The sequence below is a fragment of the Salvelinus alpinus genome, chromosome 6 (genome assembly GCF_045679555.1).
Source record: "Salvelinus alpinus chromosome 6, SLU_Salpinus.1, whole genome shotgun sequence".
NCBI lineage: Eukaryota > Metazoa > Chordata > Actinopteri > Salmoniformes > Salmonidae > Salvelinus > Salvelinus alpinus.
Window position 1 is genome coordinate 15,387,795 of NC_092091.1, and position 19,020 is coordinate 15,406,814.

At 44.1% G+C, this 19,020-nt stretch overlaps 1 protein-coding gene across 1 annotated transcript; it reads left to right on the top strand.

The window, feature by feature from the left end:
* Positions 1-17,518: 17,518 nt before the first annotated feature.
* LOC139577982 (probable GH family 25 lysozyme 3) lies at positions 17,519-18,387 on the top strand. Its single transcript, XM_071405099.1, has 2 exons — positions 17,519-17,574; positions 18,012-18,387. The coding sequence occupies exons 1-2, from the start codon at positions 17,519-17,521 to the stop codon at positions 18,385-18,387; spliced, it is 432 nt and encodes a 143-aa protein (XP_071261200.1).
* Positions 18,388-19,020: the final 633 nt, after the last annotated feature.

The window sequence follows — 19,020 nt, forward strand, 5'->3', positions numbered from 1 at the left end:
TGTAGTTCCTTCAGCTGTGTAAAGATGTTTGTCAGGGTTAGCTTCTAACTAGCTAGCAACAGAATGAGCTAGCTAACTTTAGCATTATGCTACAGATTGAATGCACCTGACTAGTAGCAACACTTTGTTAGCTACATTATATAGCCTACACAACAAACGCCATTCATTGCGACAAAATATATTTCTAACTTTACTTTTCGTACCATTAACTTACATGTTTCCTCAAGTCTGACAGAGTTTTTGTAGGCAGCCACCTCCACCATCTTTGGTAAGCAGAGTTTACATTTCCTAATTACACTGTCTCCTCTTCTCTGCTTGAAGCTGAAGTGTTCTTTTAGATGCGGCCAGGGACTTCCTTCCTCATGGTCTTCAGAAGATCCGGCCACTGTCTGTGTGTGTCTGTATTGTCTCCTGAAACTGCTCAATCTTGTTAGGTTCCATTTATTTTTCAATTTGATTAGGAAACCTTTATTTCATGGCATGTAACAATTTTTTTTTTACTGTTACAAAATCCTGCTACCGATCATCATTTGGTTTACATACACAGCTGGGATTGGGCGTTTTGGCACGATGCGTGAAATTGAATTGTATTGGTCCATCTGGTCATGTAACTTGTCACTGACAAACAAGTGCGCAATTTTTATGTGCTTGCCATGATGATGTGTATCATTTTTCTAGAATCTAGATTGTACTCTGTAACGTATGGTTTTGAAAATGTACTTAAGTACTTTACTTCATTCAAAAAGTACTTAAGTAAAAGTACAGCCTTTGAATAATACTCAAAAAAGTACAAGTACACAGAAAAGCTACTCAATTACAGGAACGTGAGTAGTTGTAATTCGCTACTTACACCCCTGTACTTAAGTATATTTAAGACCAAATACTTTTAGACTTTTAGTCAAGTAGTATATTACTGGGTGACTTTTACTTTTACTCAAGTATGACAATTGGGTACTTTTTCCACAACTGGAATTGACAGAAGACCCCATGGTGGTGGCCATGTGCTGACTGACCAGCAGGAGTGGTGTACATGATGAGGGCCAGGAATGACATACGGCTGTCCGAAATAAAGCAGGCCATTGAGGAGAACAATAACACTTGTCATCCATCAGCCTCCCAACAATCGCCCACCTTTTGAAGAAGCACAAGGTATCTATGAAACACCTTTACCTGGTGCCTTTTGAGAGAAACAACGACGGGCCGAGTATGTTCAGGTACAGCACTATACTCTATAATGTATTACCTTTACTATTAATGCACATGCTACTTCACATTATCATATTGGAACTATACAGTAAAAATAACTAACCAAATATATTTTAAGAGGGTGATGGTGCTTGACGCTGCTGTGAACCATCACAAGTGTATCTTTGTTGATGAAGCGGGCTTCAACCTTGATAAAACTCAGTCCCGTTGCCGGAAACAAGTTCCAGGATATCGTGGGGGAAACATCTCCATGTTCGCAGCTATCTCTGAAGATGGTGTGGTAGGACGTAGGCCATTACTTGAATGCTGCAACGCTGCACACCTCATTGCTCAATGAAATTGAGCAGGCTAGTCAAGGTGAAGGGGTTACCTACACAATATATACAAAAGTATGTGGACACCCCTCCAAATATTTCAGCTACAACCGTTGCTGACAGGTGCATAAAATCGAGCACACAGCAATGCAATCTCTATAGACAAATATTGGCAGCAGAATGGCCCATACTGAAGAGCTCAGTTACTTTCAAAATAGCACCGTCATAGGATGCCACCTTTTCAACAGGTCAGTTCGCCCTGCTAGATCTGCCCCGGTCAACTGTAAGTGCTGTTATTGTGAAGTGGAAACATCCAGGCGCAACAACTGCTCAGCCCCGAAGTGGTAGGCCACATAAGCTCACAGATCGGGACTGCTAAATGATGAAGAGCGCAGTGCGCAAAAATCATCTGTCCTCGGTTGCAACACTCACTATCAAGTTCCAAACTGCCTCTGGAATCAACGTCAGCACAATAACTGTTCATCGGGAGCTTCATGAAATGGGTTTCCGTAGCTGAGCAGCCGCACACAAGCCTAAGTTCGCCGACATTGGACTCTGGAGCAGTAGAAACACATTCTCTGGAGTGATGAATCCCGTTTCACCATCTGGAAGTCCGACGGACTAATCTGGGTTTGGCGGATGCCAGGAGAACGCTACTAATCGAATGCGTAGTGCCAACTGTAAAGTTTGGTCGAGGAGGAATAATTGTCTGGGGCTGTTTTTCATGGTTCGGGCTAGACCCCATAGTTCCAGTGAAGGGAAATCTTAACTCTACAGCATACACTAACATTCTAGATGATTCTGTGCTTTCAACTTTGTGGCAACAGTTTGGGGAAGGCCCTTTCCTGTTTCAGCATGATAATGCATCATGCACAAAGCGACGTCCATACAGAAAAGGATTGTCAAGATCGGTGTAGAAGAACTTGACTGGCCTACACAGAGCCCTGACCTCAATCCCATCGAACACATTTGGCATGAATTGGAACGCCGACTGCGAGCCAGGCCTAATCGCCCAACATCAGTGCCCAACCTCACTAATGATCTTGTGGCTGAATGGAAGAAAGTTCCCTCAGCAATGTTCCATCATGTAGTGGAAAGCCTTCCCAGAAGAGTGGAGGCTGTTATAGCAGCAAAGGGGGGGACCAACTTCATATTAATGCCTATGATTTTGGAATGAGATGTTCGACGAGCAGGTGTCCACATACTTTTGGTCATGTAGTGTATGTCATTGTGTTGGATAATGTTAGGTTACACTATGCAGAGTTGAATCAGGCATGGTTTCAGACCCATCACCGATTTGTGAGCCTATACCTGCCCCCAGACTCTTTACTCAACTCTATTATGGATTTTTTTTCAGGATGGAGGTGGAAGGTGTACCATCGTCATCCCCATGATCGTGCCACCCTCCTGGCCATGGATGAGGCATGTGACGACATCAATGCAGACCAATGTCAAGCTTGGATTCGCCATGCCTAAAGGTTTTTCCAGCAGTGGATGAACAATGAGGACATTCACTGTGATGTGAATGAGAATTTATGGCCAAATGCTCGAGGTTTGATGCAAATGAATGCGTGCTAAACGTTATGTTTTATTTTCATTCATTTCATTTCTTACATTTGATTAAACAGTACACCTAAGATGCCATATTTTAGCATGAATGATTGCAGAGGATGCCTTCATTGATCACACCATTGATTACACATTGGATAGATGTTATGGAAATTATAGATTTTCTTTACATTTTGTTGGGTAATGTAAGCCTATTGCCTAATGTGAAAACTGTGTAATCTACTGTAATTTACAGCACTGTAGCATATCACTTTCAGCACTTCTAAGGGTGATTTGAAACACGCATCTTGCATTGTTTGCTATTGGATTAACTATTAGTTAAAACAACTAAATTGAAAATATATCATTATGTTGTGTTTTTTTTATTAAACCAATGTTCTCATTACATTTCACAATAAACATATATTTTGAATTAATGGTTGTGTGGTGAGAGATTCAAATTAATGCACAATGACAGGTTTTGAATAAAAGACTGGCTGCGTTACAAGTGTCACCAGTTTGAAGTTTTGAACTAAGAGTTAAGGATAAGGAAATTAGGATTTTGAATGGGAATCTATTGTTTGGTCCCACAAGGATAGTAAAGTGTGTGTGTGTGTGTGTGTGTGTGTGTGTGTGTGTGTGTGTGTGTGTGTGTGTGTGTGTGTGTGTGTGTGTGTGTGTGTGTGTGTGTGTGTGTGTGTGTGTGTGTGTGTGTGTGTGTGTGTGTGTGTGTGTGTGTGTGTGTGTGTGTGTGTGTGAGGGAAAGGTACTCAATGATATATTTTAATTTGTTTAACACTTTTTTGTTGTTGGTTACTACATGATTCCATGTGTATTATTACATAGTTTTGATGTCTTCAATATTATTCTACAATGCAGAAAATAGTACAAATAAAGAAAAACCCTTGAATGAGTAGATGTGTCCAAACTTTTGACTGGTACTGTACCTTACGCAGAGTCACGGATGACGGGACTCCTCTATGATCACACCCCAATGGGCTGCTAATGGCAGCTATTGAGAGCCCCGGAATTGTGTCTCGGGGGTTAAATGCTTGCATATTGTTGCAACCCTACTGGAATAATTGCCAGCTGCTGATTGACTCACTAGAATAATAGCCCAAGGCAGCCCAATCACTCAGGCTCATATTATTTATGAAAGTGGCACTTGAATGTCAATAGCAATAAATGGTACAGTCATGAAAGGGAATTCACAGATAGTCATGGGCCTCTTCTCTGACACAGAATTCAACTAACAGAACATTAGTATATCAATAGAACATTACTTTTTCTGTATAATGTACTTAATTCTGACATTGTCGCGGTAACCTGGAATGAAGAGTCAAAAGTGCTGAATCAAATGTACCATGGCAATGACTTTACTGTGCCGCTGCTACAGAGGACAACTGATTATGAGGTCATTTTTGGTGGGGCTCTTTTTAAAGTTTCCGGCCACAGGACCAAATACTGAAAATGTTGAATGTACAGTACGTTAGTCCTCTACCATATAACCATAGGCTATAATGCCAGTTATGAAGTAAACAAACACAGGATTCCCATGAGACCATTGACAATTCCCTAGGATCGCAAAGAACAATCCCTGCACCTCCCTAGAAACAATGATGCATGAATAGCATCAGTAATGATATCAAATGAGTAATACACTATCCCAGCAGCGGCTACATTTAAGCTGCAGTCATGGTTATGCATGATTTACTGTAAAGGCATTGAGTCTGTTATTTTACATGATACGGGGACGCTGGGAAGCAAGATGAGTGAGAGAATCTCCATACACGCAAAGCTAAGGAATGTGAATGCATGCATACATTGAGCATCAAGCGGTGAACATTCCCTTTGGGAATTCTGCTGATTGTAGGACAATTAGATGAAGTCTTATTTTGGATTCCCAATGAAGGCATGCTGCTGAGGTAACAGAAATGTCTGTCTTTTTGTAAAAAAATGTTGTTGAATATACCCAGACATCAGATGTATATAGAATCAAAACTAGATTATGACCAATAAAAATGTTGGTCATTACAACATTCTATTTATTTTCAAATTAATTTTGAATCAACGTTGACTGGCTGTGTTCTTCAGACTTCATATTGTCCTACAGTCAAGCTCTTCTTCAAATGTTACCCTTGTTGTTTACCAAGCACTATAGAGAACAAATAATAATGAGAAGAGACCAACATACATACAGTATTTCAGTACAATTTTATCAAATTAAATGTTCCTGGCTAAATCATTTCTTACAATAATGCTGGGACAGCTGGTTTACTGATAGGTAAGTACAAGGTAGTGAGAAATAGCTAAACTTGCTATGATTCACTAACATAATTGGGTGCTTAATAGCCTGCTGTTGCTGTGGAAACATATTTTCTGAACCTGTGTGAGTAGCCTACTGTAACTACTTCCTGTCTGGCTGCCCCTCGAGTCACACAAGAAGCCTGGAACAGTTGGGAGTGAAGAAATAGGAAAGAAAGTAGGGAGCAAAAGAGTGATTAAATTGTATAGACCATATTGGTACAGTACTTTGACCTGAGAGACAGAAAAACTTCAAATCAATTATTGACGGTGAGGTGCACAGGAACAAAGCATGCCAAAGGAACTGTTGTTAATGAATGACCTAAAAAAATGATATCCTTAATCTAGCCTAAAATTCTTCCAAATTGAATGCAGGTTGAGAGAATTTCATTCAGGTGGGGAATTTTGGTAATTGGGCAAGCTCTGGATAATATTCACCATATAAAAATGGTGGCAACCATGCGTGTTGAGTTACAGAGCTTCAGGATTGAACAGCATGAATTATTCAAACTCTGAGTAGAAAATGTGTATATATCACAGCCATTAAAATATTGTATTCACTGTAAAATATTAGCTATGCTATCTTTGAATGTTTAACATATTATGTTTCTGGAAATTCCCCATGGCATCAGCAAAATGCTGCTCCCATTTTGAATGAATGTCATAAAATGTAGATTCATATTTTAGCGCTGTCTCATTTTAATGCTAGACAATTGTAAACTAAGCAAAATGGGAGAGTTTGATATATTGTACAACATACTGAATCTGTATAGTGTATGTGATGACATATTCAGTTGTCTTCATGCTATTATCACAATAAAACATCCTATCATTGATGCTTTTACACAGGTACAGTGTCCTGGGATAACGGATTATTACAAGATCATGGTTGTTAATTCATAACTGACTTTCTTAATTATTCTCAGTTGAAAGAATACCAGTCTGACAAATATGTTCATACTTTTTAATAAAGAGAGTTGTTTCAGGTGAATATGCCTCATCTTTCCATGAGCCGTTTCCTCAAACTTAACAAATGCATCTCATCAAAGGTCTATGAGACGGAGAAGAGCAGTTCTGTCAGACAGTGGATTTTAATTAAAGGCTAAACAAATATCACTGCTGCTGCTGCTGTAAATGGGCCAATGATGGCAGTGATGGAGATGCTAAAACAAGTCCCGTCTGTTGCCTTGAATATGCAATTACTTGGGGCAGACAAGCAAGGCAAGTTGGATGTTGTTTGCAAATTAACAGCAATTTGGGAATCCCTATTTTGTGAATAAAACGTTTGTTTTAAAGTTCAATGTCCAGCTATCTTTTTTAAGATATTGCATAACTGGAAGTTAGCCACAATAACGCCCTGCACCGTGTGCAAAAATCTATTAGGTACTTCACATAGTTCTAGATCGCAATATAATTTCAGCAGATGTCCAATACAAAACTGTGGTGAGCATTCAGGCTACTACTGCTGCTACACACACAGAAAGTACTGTCCGCAGGGGCACAATTAGGACCTATAAACCTCAGTCAGAGGCTAGAACCTTTGCTCCAGCCCCAAGCTGGGACACTCGTGGGATGTAGACAGATGTAACCAGTCTGGATAGTCAAACAGTCCCTTAAAATGATCATTGCCTTCTTATTATTGATCCTGTTCTATCTGTATCCTCGACTGAATTACATCTGGTAATGTGGAGAGCATTTCATCTGGAGGCAGCTGCCTGGAGGTTTTGGTTGAGTCTGCCCAGGGCTCAGAGCTAATGACCCTCCACAGCCCTCATGTCGACACGATGAGGGGCCCAGTGACCAGGCAGTGTGCTTACGGTCATGGACGCTGACAGCAGGGACCTTTAGAGTCTGCTGCTTTCAAGACTAACATCACTGCTGAGTGTCTAAACGTTTTTAGTTTAATAAGATGTGTGAAAAGTGGTCAAGAAGGTTAAAAAGACAATGTATGTAAGAACTTCCCTTTGAACAAAATGTTCTAATGTACATATGGAAAGAAAACGTTGATAATAATAATAGTAACGTCCAGCAGAAGCAGAGTTTGAGAGGCCATTATTACACAATTCATATCAGCCTTTTCTGACCAGTCCCCTAGACATGCAAGCTTGGTTACTGTCGTTGAAAATACAACTTTTTGTTTCGAGAAAATATCCTTATCTGCTTCACACCTGTCTAGGAGAATCATATGAATACGTAAACAATACATTCTGTTTGAAGTTTCTCTGAGTTTTTCAACCTGATGGGAAAGTCCCCATTCTTTAGATCCCTTTCCTGCTATTTCTCAAGAATCAGCAGTCAAACGTCAGCACCAAGGGATAGATTATTGTTCAAATTGCATATCAGAGTATGTGTACGCTCAGTATTCTAGAGGCTTCTTCCTAACACCCGGGCACACATGATTATAAACTCTGGATAAGCTGGGGGACAGGGACTGACAACATACACACACATTCCACTGCTGATTGTATTTTTTCCCCACAGTTTGCTGTATATTTTAAACATAAAGCTGGTGGAGAGGAAACTGAATGCAGCATCAACCCTGAGAGGACCGTAGAGACAGCAGCCTGAGATGCACAGCTGTAGCCTCCACAGACAGTGCTATAGATATACAAGTATTATCTAGTGTCAAACAGAATCATAATGATTTGAGAGATGTCACATTTTTATGAGAGATAAAGTCGTCTGGTAACTACACACAGTGCACAGGTTGGCCAATAATATCACACACACACACACACCCACAGCTACAGAACATTTGCATTACAAAACCCTTTTTCCCAAGGGCAAAATAACGATTTCAATTCCCAACCTGTAACAAAACACAACCTGTCATTTCCTCTAGCGTACCTGGCAGGAGACAAGAGAAGGAAATCTATAAAATGCTGTAGCTAATACATGGATCACTCACTTGAACGGGGGGTGGAGTGCAATCCCCTGGCCTTCACCCCTTGCATGCCCCCTGTGTCTCCCCAAAAGGGTGGGGTCAGGGGACTTGTTTCTTGACACTTTTTTTCACTGTCACAAACTACTCACTGTCACACTGCACAGATGGCTGTCTAACAGTTGCACTTAACTGTTTAACAGTTGCACCATCACACGTGGAGTGAACGGGTGGAATTCTGAGGGGGAGGCAGGGGAAGGGCAGTGGAGGGGGAGAGGGTTGGGGTAAAGGGCGAAGTGATGAATGGGTTTGGGACCCAGGGAAGACGTACGGCACTATTGCCTCTTCTTAGTAGTTTACGGCCAGCATCTTCTTCCTCATATTTCTCCAGCCGTCTGGTCCTGGACCTGGTCGGTTAATGTGAATCACCTTTACTTTACTCATCAGAGAAGAGATTTTTCCTTATCAATCAGGAAGATTTGCATTATCCTCTATTCATAAATAATTTAACTTGACCAACCACCAATATCCTCTTCTTCCTGATTGTCATAATGCTGATCACATCTCTGTCTATATTGTGTTAAGATACATGGGGTTGAATGTATTGTAATCAAAAACAAATGTTCATGAAATAGGAAGCCATGTTTCTGGACTAAAGTTTGTTCCAAATGGGTTATATTTGAAGTTTTCAGTAACTTGAAAAAATGCATATGGACCACACTGGTCACTTTTTATATGTATATTTGTAATCCTCTAATCTCTCCTCTATCTACTCTATTTTGGAAATAAGGTATTTGGGAGCGTCACTCATTTTTCTGACACACTCTATTCTATTTATCATGGTTTGTCACCAGGAGTGGCTAATGAGAACAGTGATGATGATGAGGAGGAGGGCCACCTGTACTCTCCCAACCCCAAACAGTTCTCCTCAGAGAGTGACTATGATGACATTGCTAACTACCTGGACTCAAACCCAGAGCAAGGCAACTGAATGAGCTGGATAGAGATGAGTTTTATATCTCCAGTTTTCTGTTCATGTAAAAGAGTAGCTAGCTAATTACAATTACTTATTTTTCTATTATTTTTATACGTATATAACATTTTTTGATTTCTTGAAAACAACAAGAGTACAATGCACAGATAGTGGGTACGCTTGCCCCCACCCGCCCGAGACGCTGGCAAGGCAAGGCCCCGCCAAATTTTCCAAGGGTGGGGAAAACCAAGCCCAGCCAGACGCCCGGGCGGGCATGGAAGCAAGCGCACCCATAACTACCAGGACCAGCACACCGCTCACAGCATGAAACCAAACCACAAAACATAAATAGCGAAACGCAAAACAGACAATAATCCCACCCTCACCCCTGATTGGAGGACCTCTAACATTTATACTGTACATTTGTGTATATAATTATTCCAACACTCATCAATTCCACCCTTCAGACAGCCACACTGGCACGGCTTAAAGATCAAAAGATATCTTTACAAAAAAGTAATCACAAACTTGAATCTACATTTAGTTGAGTTCATTCTACAAGTCATACACACTATATGGAATTAATAGCAACATCCTGTAGTAATAAATCGTTAGAATCCTCTCCTAGTACTCGGAGGTTATTGATTGTGTCGTTTTTGAAGTTGTTGGCCCCAATTAATTTTATTTTGAGCAAATCTTTCAGAATCAATATGACTGTTTGTATTCTCTGTCATCTTGAATGGGTTTTTGTTCTTTAGTGACAGCATTGAAATTGCTTTTAATTAACCGCATCGTAATTTTTCATCAGACTTCTAAATCACATTATTATTTTCATTATATGATTGTTCATATTGTCATTGATCATGAAAATGATTCTGTCACTGATATTTCTCACACTATCAATTCCAATTAACTGGTAGCGTCAACAGTTAAGACATTAAACATTGTTCCAGGGGAAAATGGTTTCCAGCTAATTTAGACATCAGTAAAGTGGCCCCTATATACTGAATTGAAAATGTGTCTAAATTTGAATGACTGTAGAAGTGTACACCATGTGTGACCAACCCTCCTCCTGGAGCGCACTTGAGTACAGTATGCAGACCTTTGCTTCAGCCTGTGGCAGGTAGCCTCAAGGTTAGAGCATTGGGCCAGTAACCGAAAGGTTGCTGTTTTGAATCCCAAAGCTGACAAGGTGAAAAATCTGTCACTGTGCTCTTGAGCAATGCACTTAACCCCAATTGCTCCAGGGGCGCTGGACAATGGTGACCCTGGCAGTGACCCCACTCCCTGTGGGTGTCTCAGAGGGAGTTGGGATATGCAACAAACACATTTCCATTGTGTAACAGGACAAATATAAGCACCCACCCAAAATTATTTTTACACCTGATTCAACTAATGCTGATTTGATTAGCAAATCAGATGTGTGAGATTAAGGCTTGAACTAAATCCTAAAGAGGAGTACTCTCCAGGAAGAGGGCACCAGGAGGAGGGTTAGTCACCAGGAAGAGGGTTGGTCTCCAAGAGGAGGGTTGGTCACCCTGGGTAGTGTTCAGTAGGTAGAAAACATTGTGAAATGTTGTCCAATAAATACAGACACAGATTTCAGTTGGAGAACCCTGCTATAGTTTGTATATGGTAGGCAAAACAGGCCCTGTCAGAATAACACATGGCACAGGGCTGTAATGTTGGGTGTGCCCCGGTCTTATTCATAGGCGGCCCCAGTGTTCTGTGGGATAACACAACATCAGTCAGGTACTGCAGGGGACAGCCCTGTCCCAGGCTCCACTCTCCTCCTGGCGGGAAGTCGTTTCTCAAGGCGATGATGGAAGACGTCCGGAGGCTGGGCAGGAGGAGTAAATCACTGTGCCTCCCCTTCCGTAGCCTGGAGGTGCTGGCAACGGCCGTAGGATTTATGACCATCTTTGTTTCATTTTTGTAGGGAGGCGACTCGCACTCTGTCACCCTCCTCTTGTTATTGTGGTTATTATTAATGGATGGAGGTTCCCAGGTACTGTACTCCTGTGTGCCATCAGGCCTGATATCTCTCTGCCGCCTCGGATTTGACCATTGTCTAGTGTGGTTTTATGTCTACATAACTACCCTGTCAAATATAATAAAAGATGCAGTGACTTAACCATTTTTCACACGGTCTTGAAAAGTGCAAAGGATATGCCATATCTGCTGCAAAAGGAAATCAGACTGCTGACCTGAACTGGGCAATAAAATATCCAGCCACATCCTCTCAACCATACTGAATAATTGAACATTGTCCACAGAGGATGGTGTGAAAATGAGGTTCACTGCCATGTTCAATAACAAAAGCAATGTCATTGTACTGCTCCTTGGTAGGTCTTTGTAAATGATCTCAGACAATAATGTTTCATAATATTGTGTTCATGCTACACATTGTTTGGTGTGATATCTAAGTGTACCAGTAGCCAATTCTTTCTCAAGACTGCACCATTGTCAGAATGTAATACTTAAAGGTCCTGAACAGTCCAAATCATGTTTTTCATGAAATTGGATAATATTTGGATTAAACCAGATGAATGTATGATGACCAAAGTATGCCAAATGACTGTTGCTTCTACATTGATAAAGTTTGATCATAAAGTTACTGGTTCCCTCCACCATGTTAAACACTTGGATTCATTGTTAACAGGACAGGGTCACATCACCTTAACTCTCATTTTAATACACCAATGGTAACATGATATTCTCTAACCTAATTGAAATAAGTACTGCCTTGTAAACAACATCTGAGAAAGTGAGTTTGCGGAGGGGCGTTGTTTAAATAGCTAGATACTGTAGCTACTCCACTGGTGCCGAAATTAACTGTAGGGTGTCAGTAAATATAATTAAAAGTTTAAACTATTCATCTATGGCAAAGAGATGTATATGTTTCCCCCTTCATCTGTGTCTAGTTAGCTAGTTACTGGCAGGCTAGGTCTCCAGCCAGCATGGAATAAGGGTCGTTCAAACTCTGATGCAGTTGTCATGTCAACACATACGTTAGTGCTGCTGTGAACCCCATCACAAGAGATATGACAATCATTGATGCAATTTCAATGTTTTATTAGTTACTTTGTGTATCACTAATCACTGCATCCAAGTTTCTTGACATATGCGTTTCAAAGAGCTGTCAGTCTAGGCGAGCTTATAAATATAAGCTCCCCGCCCACTCAGCCTGTCTTTTCAAACTTCCTGGTAGTTAGCCATGAGAAGAAAAGTAATTTTTCTCAAATATTTAGCATTTCTATCCCCCCATAAATATTGTGAGGGTATATATTTTTGCCACTCAAATGGCTATTTTACATGGGACCCAGAATGACTGTTCGGGACCTTTAGCGGGACTCAAGTCCTCCTTTTTCAATTGGGTGAAATTGAAACCTTTCACTTGCCATTTGATTTGAGAGGTACTTGTATGTGTTGTATCTATTATGCTCCTCACTGACCATCGTGGTCAATGACAGACATAAACAAAGGCAGAAACACAATACACTTCCTTGTGATGTCTCTCTTGACACTATTTACTGCAAATTGCCATGGCCCCATGACAACTGGAAAACTCATTAGAGCTGAGTAATGAGCATCCTACTAATACAGAGGGGGAGGGAGATAAAGCACTGAATAAAGAATTATGGTTTCTATCACAGACTTTGTGATTGTTAGGCATTTTTCAATTTAATTAAACAGTCACAAATCTGGTTGTAAAACTCAGAAGCTTTACATCTATAATATAATAATAATTGTTCCTCAAATGCAGTGTATGATATATCATTTTGTAGCTCTGTGTCTCTGTTTAAATCCAATGTAAAAGGCACCATTTCAAATATTACAAAAGACAGAATCAAGGCAGTCGGTCACAGATGGATGATATCAGGGAAAAATGGATGCTAAAGGCTGGCATACTGTTGGTAAGCATACATGTTAGATTTGTTTAATAAGATAGAAGTGCCTTACATTGTTGCACCTGTGTTTGGATGATTTAGAAGATGCAATGACAGGCAGTATTCAGAAAGTCTGTCTTGGTCAGGGGTGATGAATTCATTTGCAATCAGATGTTTTCCCCTTTTTTATTGGTGCTGCAGGGCAGATAGAGTTCAAAGAGTGACATTATTTTGAATCTTCACATGGAGTGGTGGAGAAATGCCTACACACTATCCAAGCTTAATGGAGGTATCGACTGCAAAGTCACTACTTCTCTTACAGTATGTCACTTCCAATGGCCAGAGACTCCTCAGACTGGCAGGTTACACTTCAGCAGCTGAGCTCTCCCAGTGCCTGTTAGTCCCACACAGACTAGCCTACTCTAGCCTGGGGCCTTAGCATCAAAAAGTGATGAAATCCGATACACGTTGGATACAAGCTTGAAATGTGGCAGAAATGCTCTTTGGGACGTATTAATTGATATTAGAAGGGGTGCCCAAAAATTGGGGCGTGGCACCCCTATTATTATTTTATTATTATTAAACCGCCAATACTGAATCAGATTTTGGAAAGGTGATATTACTATTGACTTTTTGTTGCCATATATAATAAAAAATCTAGTGAATTTGTGAGTCCGGGACCAGTCTTCAACAATATGCCTTTAAATTTCATAAGAAACCTGCCTAAAGTGGTAGAAATGGCCTGTAAACACCAGAAGTCTACCTGTAAACCACTCAAATTGTGTTGAACTACTACATGAATCACCTCAACAAATGCCTTTAAAAGGTTAAAAAATGCCATGTTATCAGGTTAAAAAATCCCCAACACATCCTAGGAGTTACATTATGTAGCTCATTTATTGAGAACATGGGTAATTTACTCTGAATATGACCTTAAACAGGAGATGGTCATTCGAACATAGGCTTTTACATTAGACTACAATTTATGCAATATCACCTTGATATAAAATTGTTACACAGTGGATACAAGCGTCAAAGTTGGTAGAAATGCTCTTTGGGACGTAATAATTGATATTAGAAGGGGTGCCCAATAATTGGGGCACGGCTCCCCTGTTTTTTTTTATTTTTTATTAATCCGCCAATACTGAATCAGATTTTGGAAAGGTGATATTACTGTTGATTTTTTGTTGCCATATATAATACAAATTCTGTGTATTTGTGGGTAATGGACCAGTCTTGTGTGTAGTGGACCAGACCACAATATGCCATTATATTTCATAAATAACCTTCCTACAGTGACAGAAATTGCCTAGAAACACCAGAAATCTACCTGTAAACCACTTTCATTTTTAATCAGGGATCACCTTAAAAACATCATGTTATCAAGCTTAAACATCGCCAACACACCATAGGAGATACATTATATAGCTAATTTATTGAGACCATGTGTAACAACAGTCAACATATAATATTAATTCTAAACTCAGCAAAAAAAGAAACGTCCTCTCACGTCCAACTGCATTTATTTTCAGCAAACTTATATCATGTGTAAATATTTGTATGAACATAACAAGATTCAACAACTGAACAAGTTCCACAGACATGTGATTAACAGAAATGGAATAATGTGTCCCTGAACAAAGGGATGGGGGTCAAAATCAAAGTATCAGTCAGTATCTGGTGTGGCCACCAGCTGCATTAAGTACTGCAGTGCATCTCCTTGTCACGCCCTGACCATAGAGAGCTTTTTATTCTCTATGTTGGTTAGGTCGGGGTGTGACTAGGGTGGGTTATCTAGGTGATTATATATCTATGTTGGCCTAGTATGGTTCCCAATCAGTATGACGATCGTGACAGAAGATCCCACCACAAACGGACCAAGCAGCGTGGCCAGGAGGAGCAGACATCCTGGACATGGGAGGATATCTTGGACGGGAAGGGATCCTGGACGTGGGAGGAGATCCTGGCAGGAAAGGATCGCCTTCCATGGGAGCAGACGGAGGCAGCGAGGGAGGAACAACGACGACACCGGGGTTCACGGCCACGGCGGAAGCCCAAGAGGCAGCCTCAAAAATTGGGGGGGCACACGGTGGTTGGCGGAGCCAGGTTTTGAACCAGAGCCAACTCCCCGTACTCACCGTGGGGAGCGTGTGACCGGTCAGGCACCATGTTTTGCGGTGATAGGCACTGTGTCTCCAGTGCGCATTCACAGCCCAGTGCGTCCTGTGCCAGCTCTCCGCACTTGCCGTGCGAAGGTGGTCATTTGTCCAGGATGCGTTGTGCCAGCTCTACGCTCCAGGCCTCCAGTGCGCCTCCACAGTTCAGTACGTCTTGTGCCTCCTCCCCGCACTCGCCCTGAGGTGCGTGTCACCAGCCCGGTGCCACCTGTACCGGTCCCACGCATCAGGCCTCCAGTGCGCCTCCACAGTCCAGTACGTCTTTTGCCTCCTCCCCGCACTCGCCCTGAGGAGCGTGTCACCAGCCCGGTGCCACCAGTACCGGCCCCACGCATCAGGCCTTCAGTGCGCCTCCACAGTCCAGTACGTCCTGTGCCTCCTCCTCGCACTCGCCCTGAGGTGCGTGTCACCAGCCCGGTGCCACCTATACTGGCCCCACGCATCAGGCCTACAGTGCGCCTCCCCAGTCCAGTACGTCCTGTGCCTGCTCCTCGCGTTCGCCCTGAGGTGCGTGTCACCAGCCCGGTACCACCAGTGCCGGCCCCACATACCAGGCGTCCGGCGACAGTTCCCAGTCCAGAGCTTCCGGCGACAGTTCCCAGTCCAGGGCTTCCGGCGACAGTTCCCAGTCCAGAGCTTCCGGCGACGTTTCACAGTCCGGAACCTCCAGCGACGGTCCACAGTCCGGGACCTCCAACGACGGTCAACAGTCCGGAACCTCCAACGACGGTCCACAGTCCGGAACCTCCAACGACGGTCCACAGTCCGAAACCTCCTGAGAGGGTCCACAGTCCAGAACCTCCTGAGACGGTCCACAACCTCCTGAGACGGTCCACAGTCCGGAACCTCCTGAGACGGTCCACGGTCCGGAACCTCCTGAGACGGTCCACGGTCCGGAACCACCAGCGACGGTCGGCAGTCCAGAGCCTCTAGCGACGGTCTGCGGTCCAGAGCCTCCATCGACAGCCTGCGGTCCAGAGCCTCCAGTGGGGGTTCCCAGTTCGACGGTCCACGGTCCGGAACCTCCTGAGACGGTCCACGGTCCGGAACCACCAGCGACGAACCACCAGCGACGGTCGGCAGTCCAGAGCCTCCAGCGACGATCTACGGTCCGGAGTCCCCGGCGACAATCTACGGTCCGGAGTCCCCGGCGACGACCCACGGTCCGGAGTCCCCGGCGACGACCCACGGTCCGGTTCCTCCGGCGACGATCCATGGTCCGGAGCCTCCGGCGACGATCCACGGTCCGGTGCCTCCGGCGACGATCCACGGTCCGGTGCCTCCGGCGACGATCCACGTCCGGTTCCTCCGGCGATGATCCACGGTCCGGAGCCTCCGGCAGCGATACGCTGTCCGGTTCCCCCGGCGACGAACCATGGTCCGGTTCTTCCGGCGACGAGCCACGGTCCGGTTCCTTGAGCAACGATCCACGATCCGGAGCTTCCGGCGACGATCCCCGCACCAGAGCCGCTATTGAAGATGATGTAACCGCGAGCGGAGTGAGTACTTGGCCCCGCACCGGAGCCGCCCTCGACGGTAGATGCCCACCCGGACCCTCCCCTATTGAGTCAGGTTTTGCGGTCAGAGTCCGCACCTTTGGGGGGGGGGGGGGGGGGGGTACTGTTACGCCCTGATTATAAATAAAGAGCTTTTTATTCTCTATGTTGGTTAGGTCGGGGTGTGACTAGGGTGGGTCTAGGTGATCATCTAGGTGATTATATCTAGATTATATCTATGTTGGCCTGGTATGGTTCCCAATCAGAGGCAGCTGTTTATCGTTGTCTCTGATTGGGGATCATATTTAGGCAGCCATTTCCCCATTGTGCTTTGTGGGATCTTGTCTAGGTATAGTTGCCTGCGAGCATTACATTGAGCTTCACGTTTCGTTTTGCGCTTTATTGTTTTTTTCTTTGAGTTTTCTCTTCCAAATAAAGAGGATGCAAACATACCACGCTGCATCTTGGTCCACTCATTATAACGAACGTGACACTCCTCCTCATGGACTGCACCAGATTTGCCAGTTATTGCTGTGAGATGTTACCCCACTCTTCCACCAAGGTACCTGCAAGTTCCCGGACATTTCTTGGGGGAATGGCCCTAGCCCTCACCCTCTGATCCAACAGGTCCCAGACGTGCTCAAAGGGATTGAGATCCGGGCTCTTCGCTGGCCATGGCAGAACACTGACATTACTGTCTTGCAGGAAATCCCGCACAGTCCGAGCAGTATGGCTGATGGCATTGTCATGCTGGAGGGTCATGTCAGGATGAGCCTGCAGGAAGGGTACCACATGAGGGAGGAGGATGTCCTCCCTGTAACGCGACTCGTCAGTGAAGAGCACTTTTTGCCAGTCCTGTCTGGTCCAGCGACGGTGGGTTTGTGCCCATAGGCGATGTTGTTGCCGGTCATGTCTGGTGAGGACCTGCCTTACAACAGGCCTACAAGCCCTCAGTCCAGCCTCTCTCAGCCTATTGCGGACAGTCTGAGCACTGATGGAGGGATTGTGCATTCCTGGTTTAACTCGGGCAGTTGTTGTTGCCATCCTGTACCTGTCCCGCAGGTGTGATGTTCGGATGTAGAGGTCAGCCCGGTACCACCAGTTCCGGCACCACGCACCGGCACCAGGCCTACAGTGCGCCTCGGCAGTACAGAGCGTCCGGCGACAGTACCCAATCCAGAGCGTCCGGCGACAGTACCCAGTCCAGAGCGTCCGGCGACAGTTCACAGACCGGAACCTCCTACGACGGGCCACAGTCCGGAACCTCCAACGACAGACCACAGTGCGGAACCTCCAACGACGGGCCACACTCCGGAACCTCCAACGACGGGCCACACTCCGGAACCTCCAACGACGGGCCACAGTCCGGTACCTCCAACGACGGGCCACATTCCGGAACCTCCGGCGACGATCCCCAGTCCGGGGTCTCCGGGGACGATCCACAGCCCGGGGTCTCCGGCGACGGTCCCCAGCCCGGGGTCTCCGGCGACGGTCCCCAGCACGGGGCCTCTGGCGATGAGCCACGGTTCAGCTCAACAAAGGCGGAGGGACCAAAGATGGGAGGCGGCGTCCAGAACCAGAGCCGCCACCGAGGGTAGATGCCCACCCGGACCCTCCCCTATAAGTTCAGGTTTGCGGTCGGGAGTCCGCACCTTTGGGGGGGGGGGGGGGTACTGTCACGCCCTGACTTTAGTTATATATGTTTTCTGTATTATTTTGGTCAGGTCAGGGTGTGACGAGGGTGGGTATTTGTGTTTTTGTCTTGTCTAGGGTTTTTGTTTATCTATGGGGATTTTGAATGTCTAGGTAATGTAGGTCTATGGTGGCCTGAATTGGTTCCCAATCAGAGGAAGCTGTTTATCGTTGTCTCTGATTGGGGATCCTATTTAGGTTGCCATTTTCCATTTAGGTTTTGTTGGGTTATTGTCTATGTGTAGTTGCATGTCAGCACTCGTTTGATTAGCTTCACGTTCGTTTTGTTATTTTGTTATTTTGTTTAGTTTTCTTCGTTAAGATTTGAATGTATTCAAATCACGCTGCGCCTTGGTCTCCTTGTTACGACGAACGTGATAGCTGGCATAGGTGTACCAGGGCCCTACGTTTTTCTTTTCTTCACTAATCAGAATTTAAGGAATACATTTGATGGGTTGGAACCAAAATTATTTTCCAATAATAATTATTTTCCAATTCTGAACAGAACCATTATTATGTTCTACTGACCAGCAAAATAA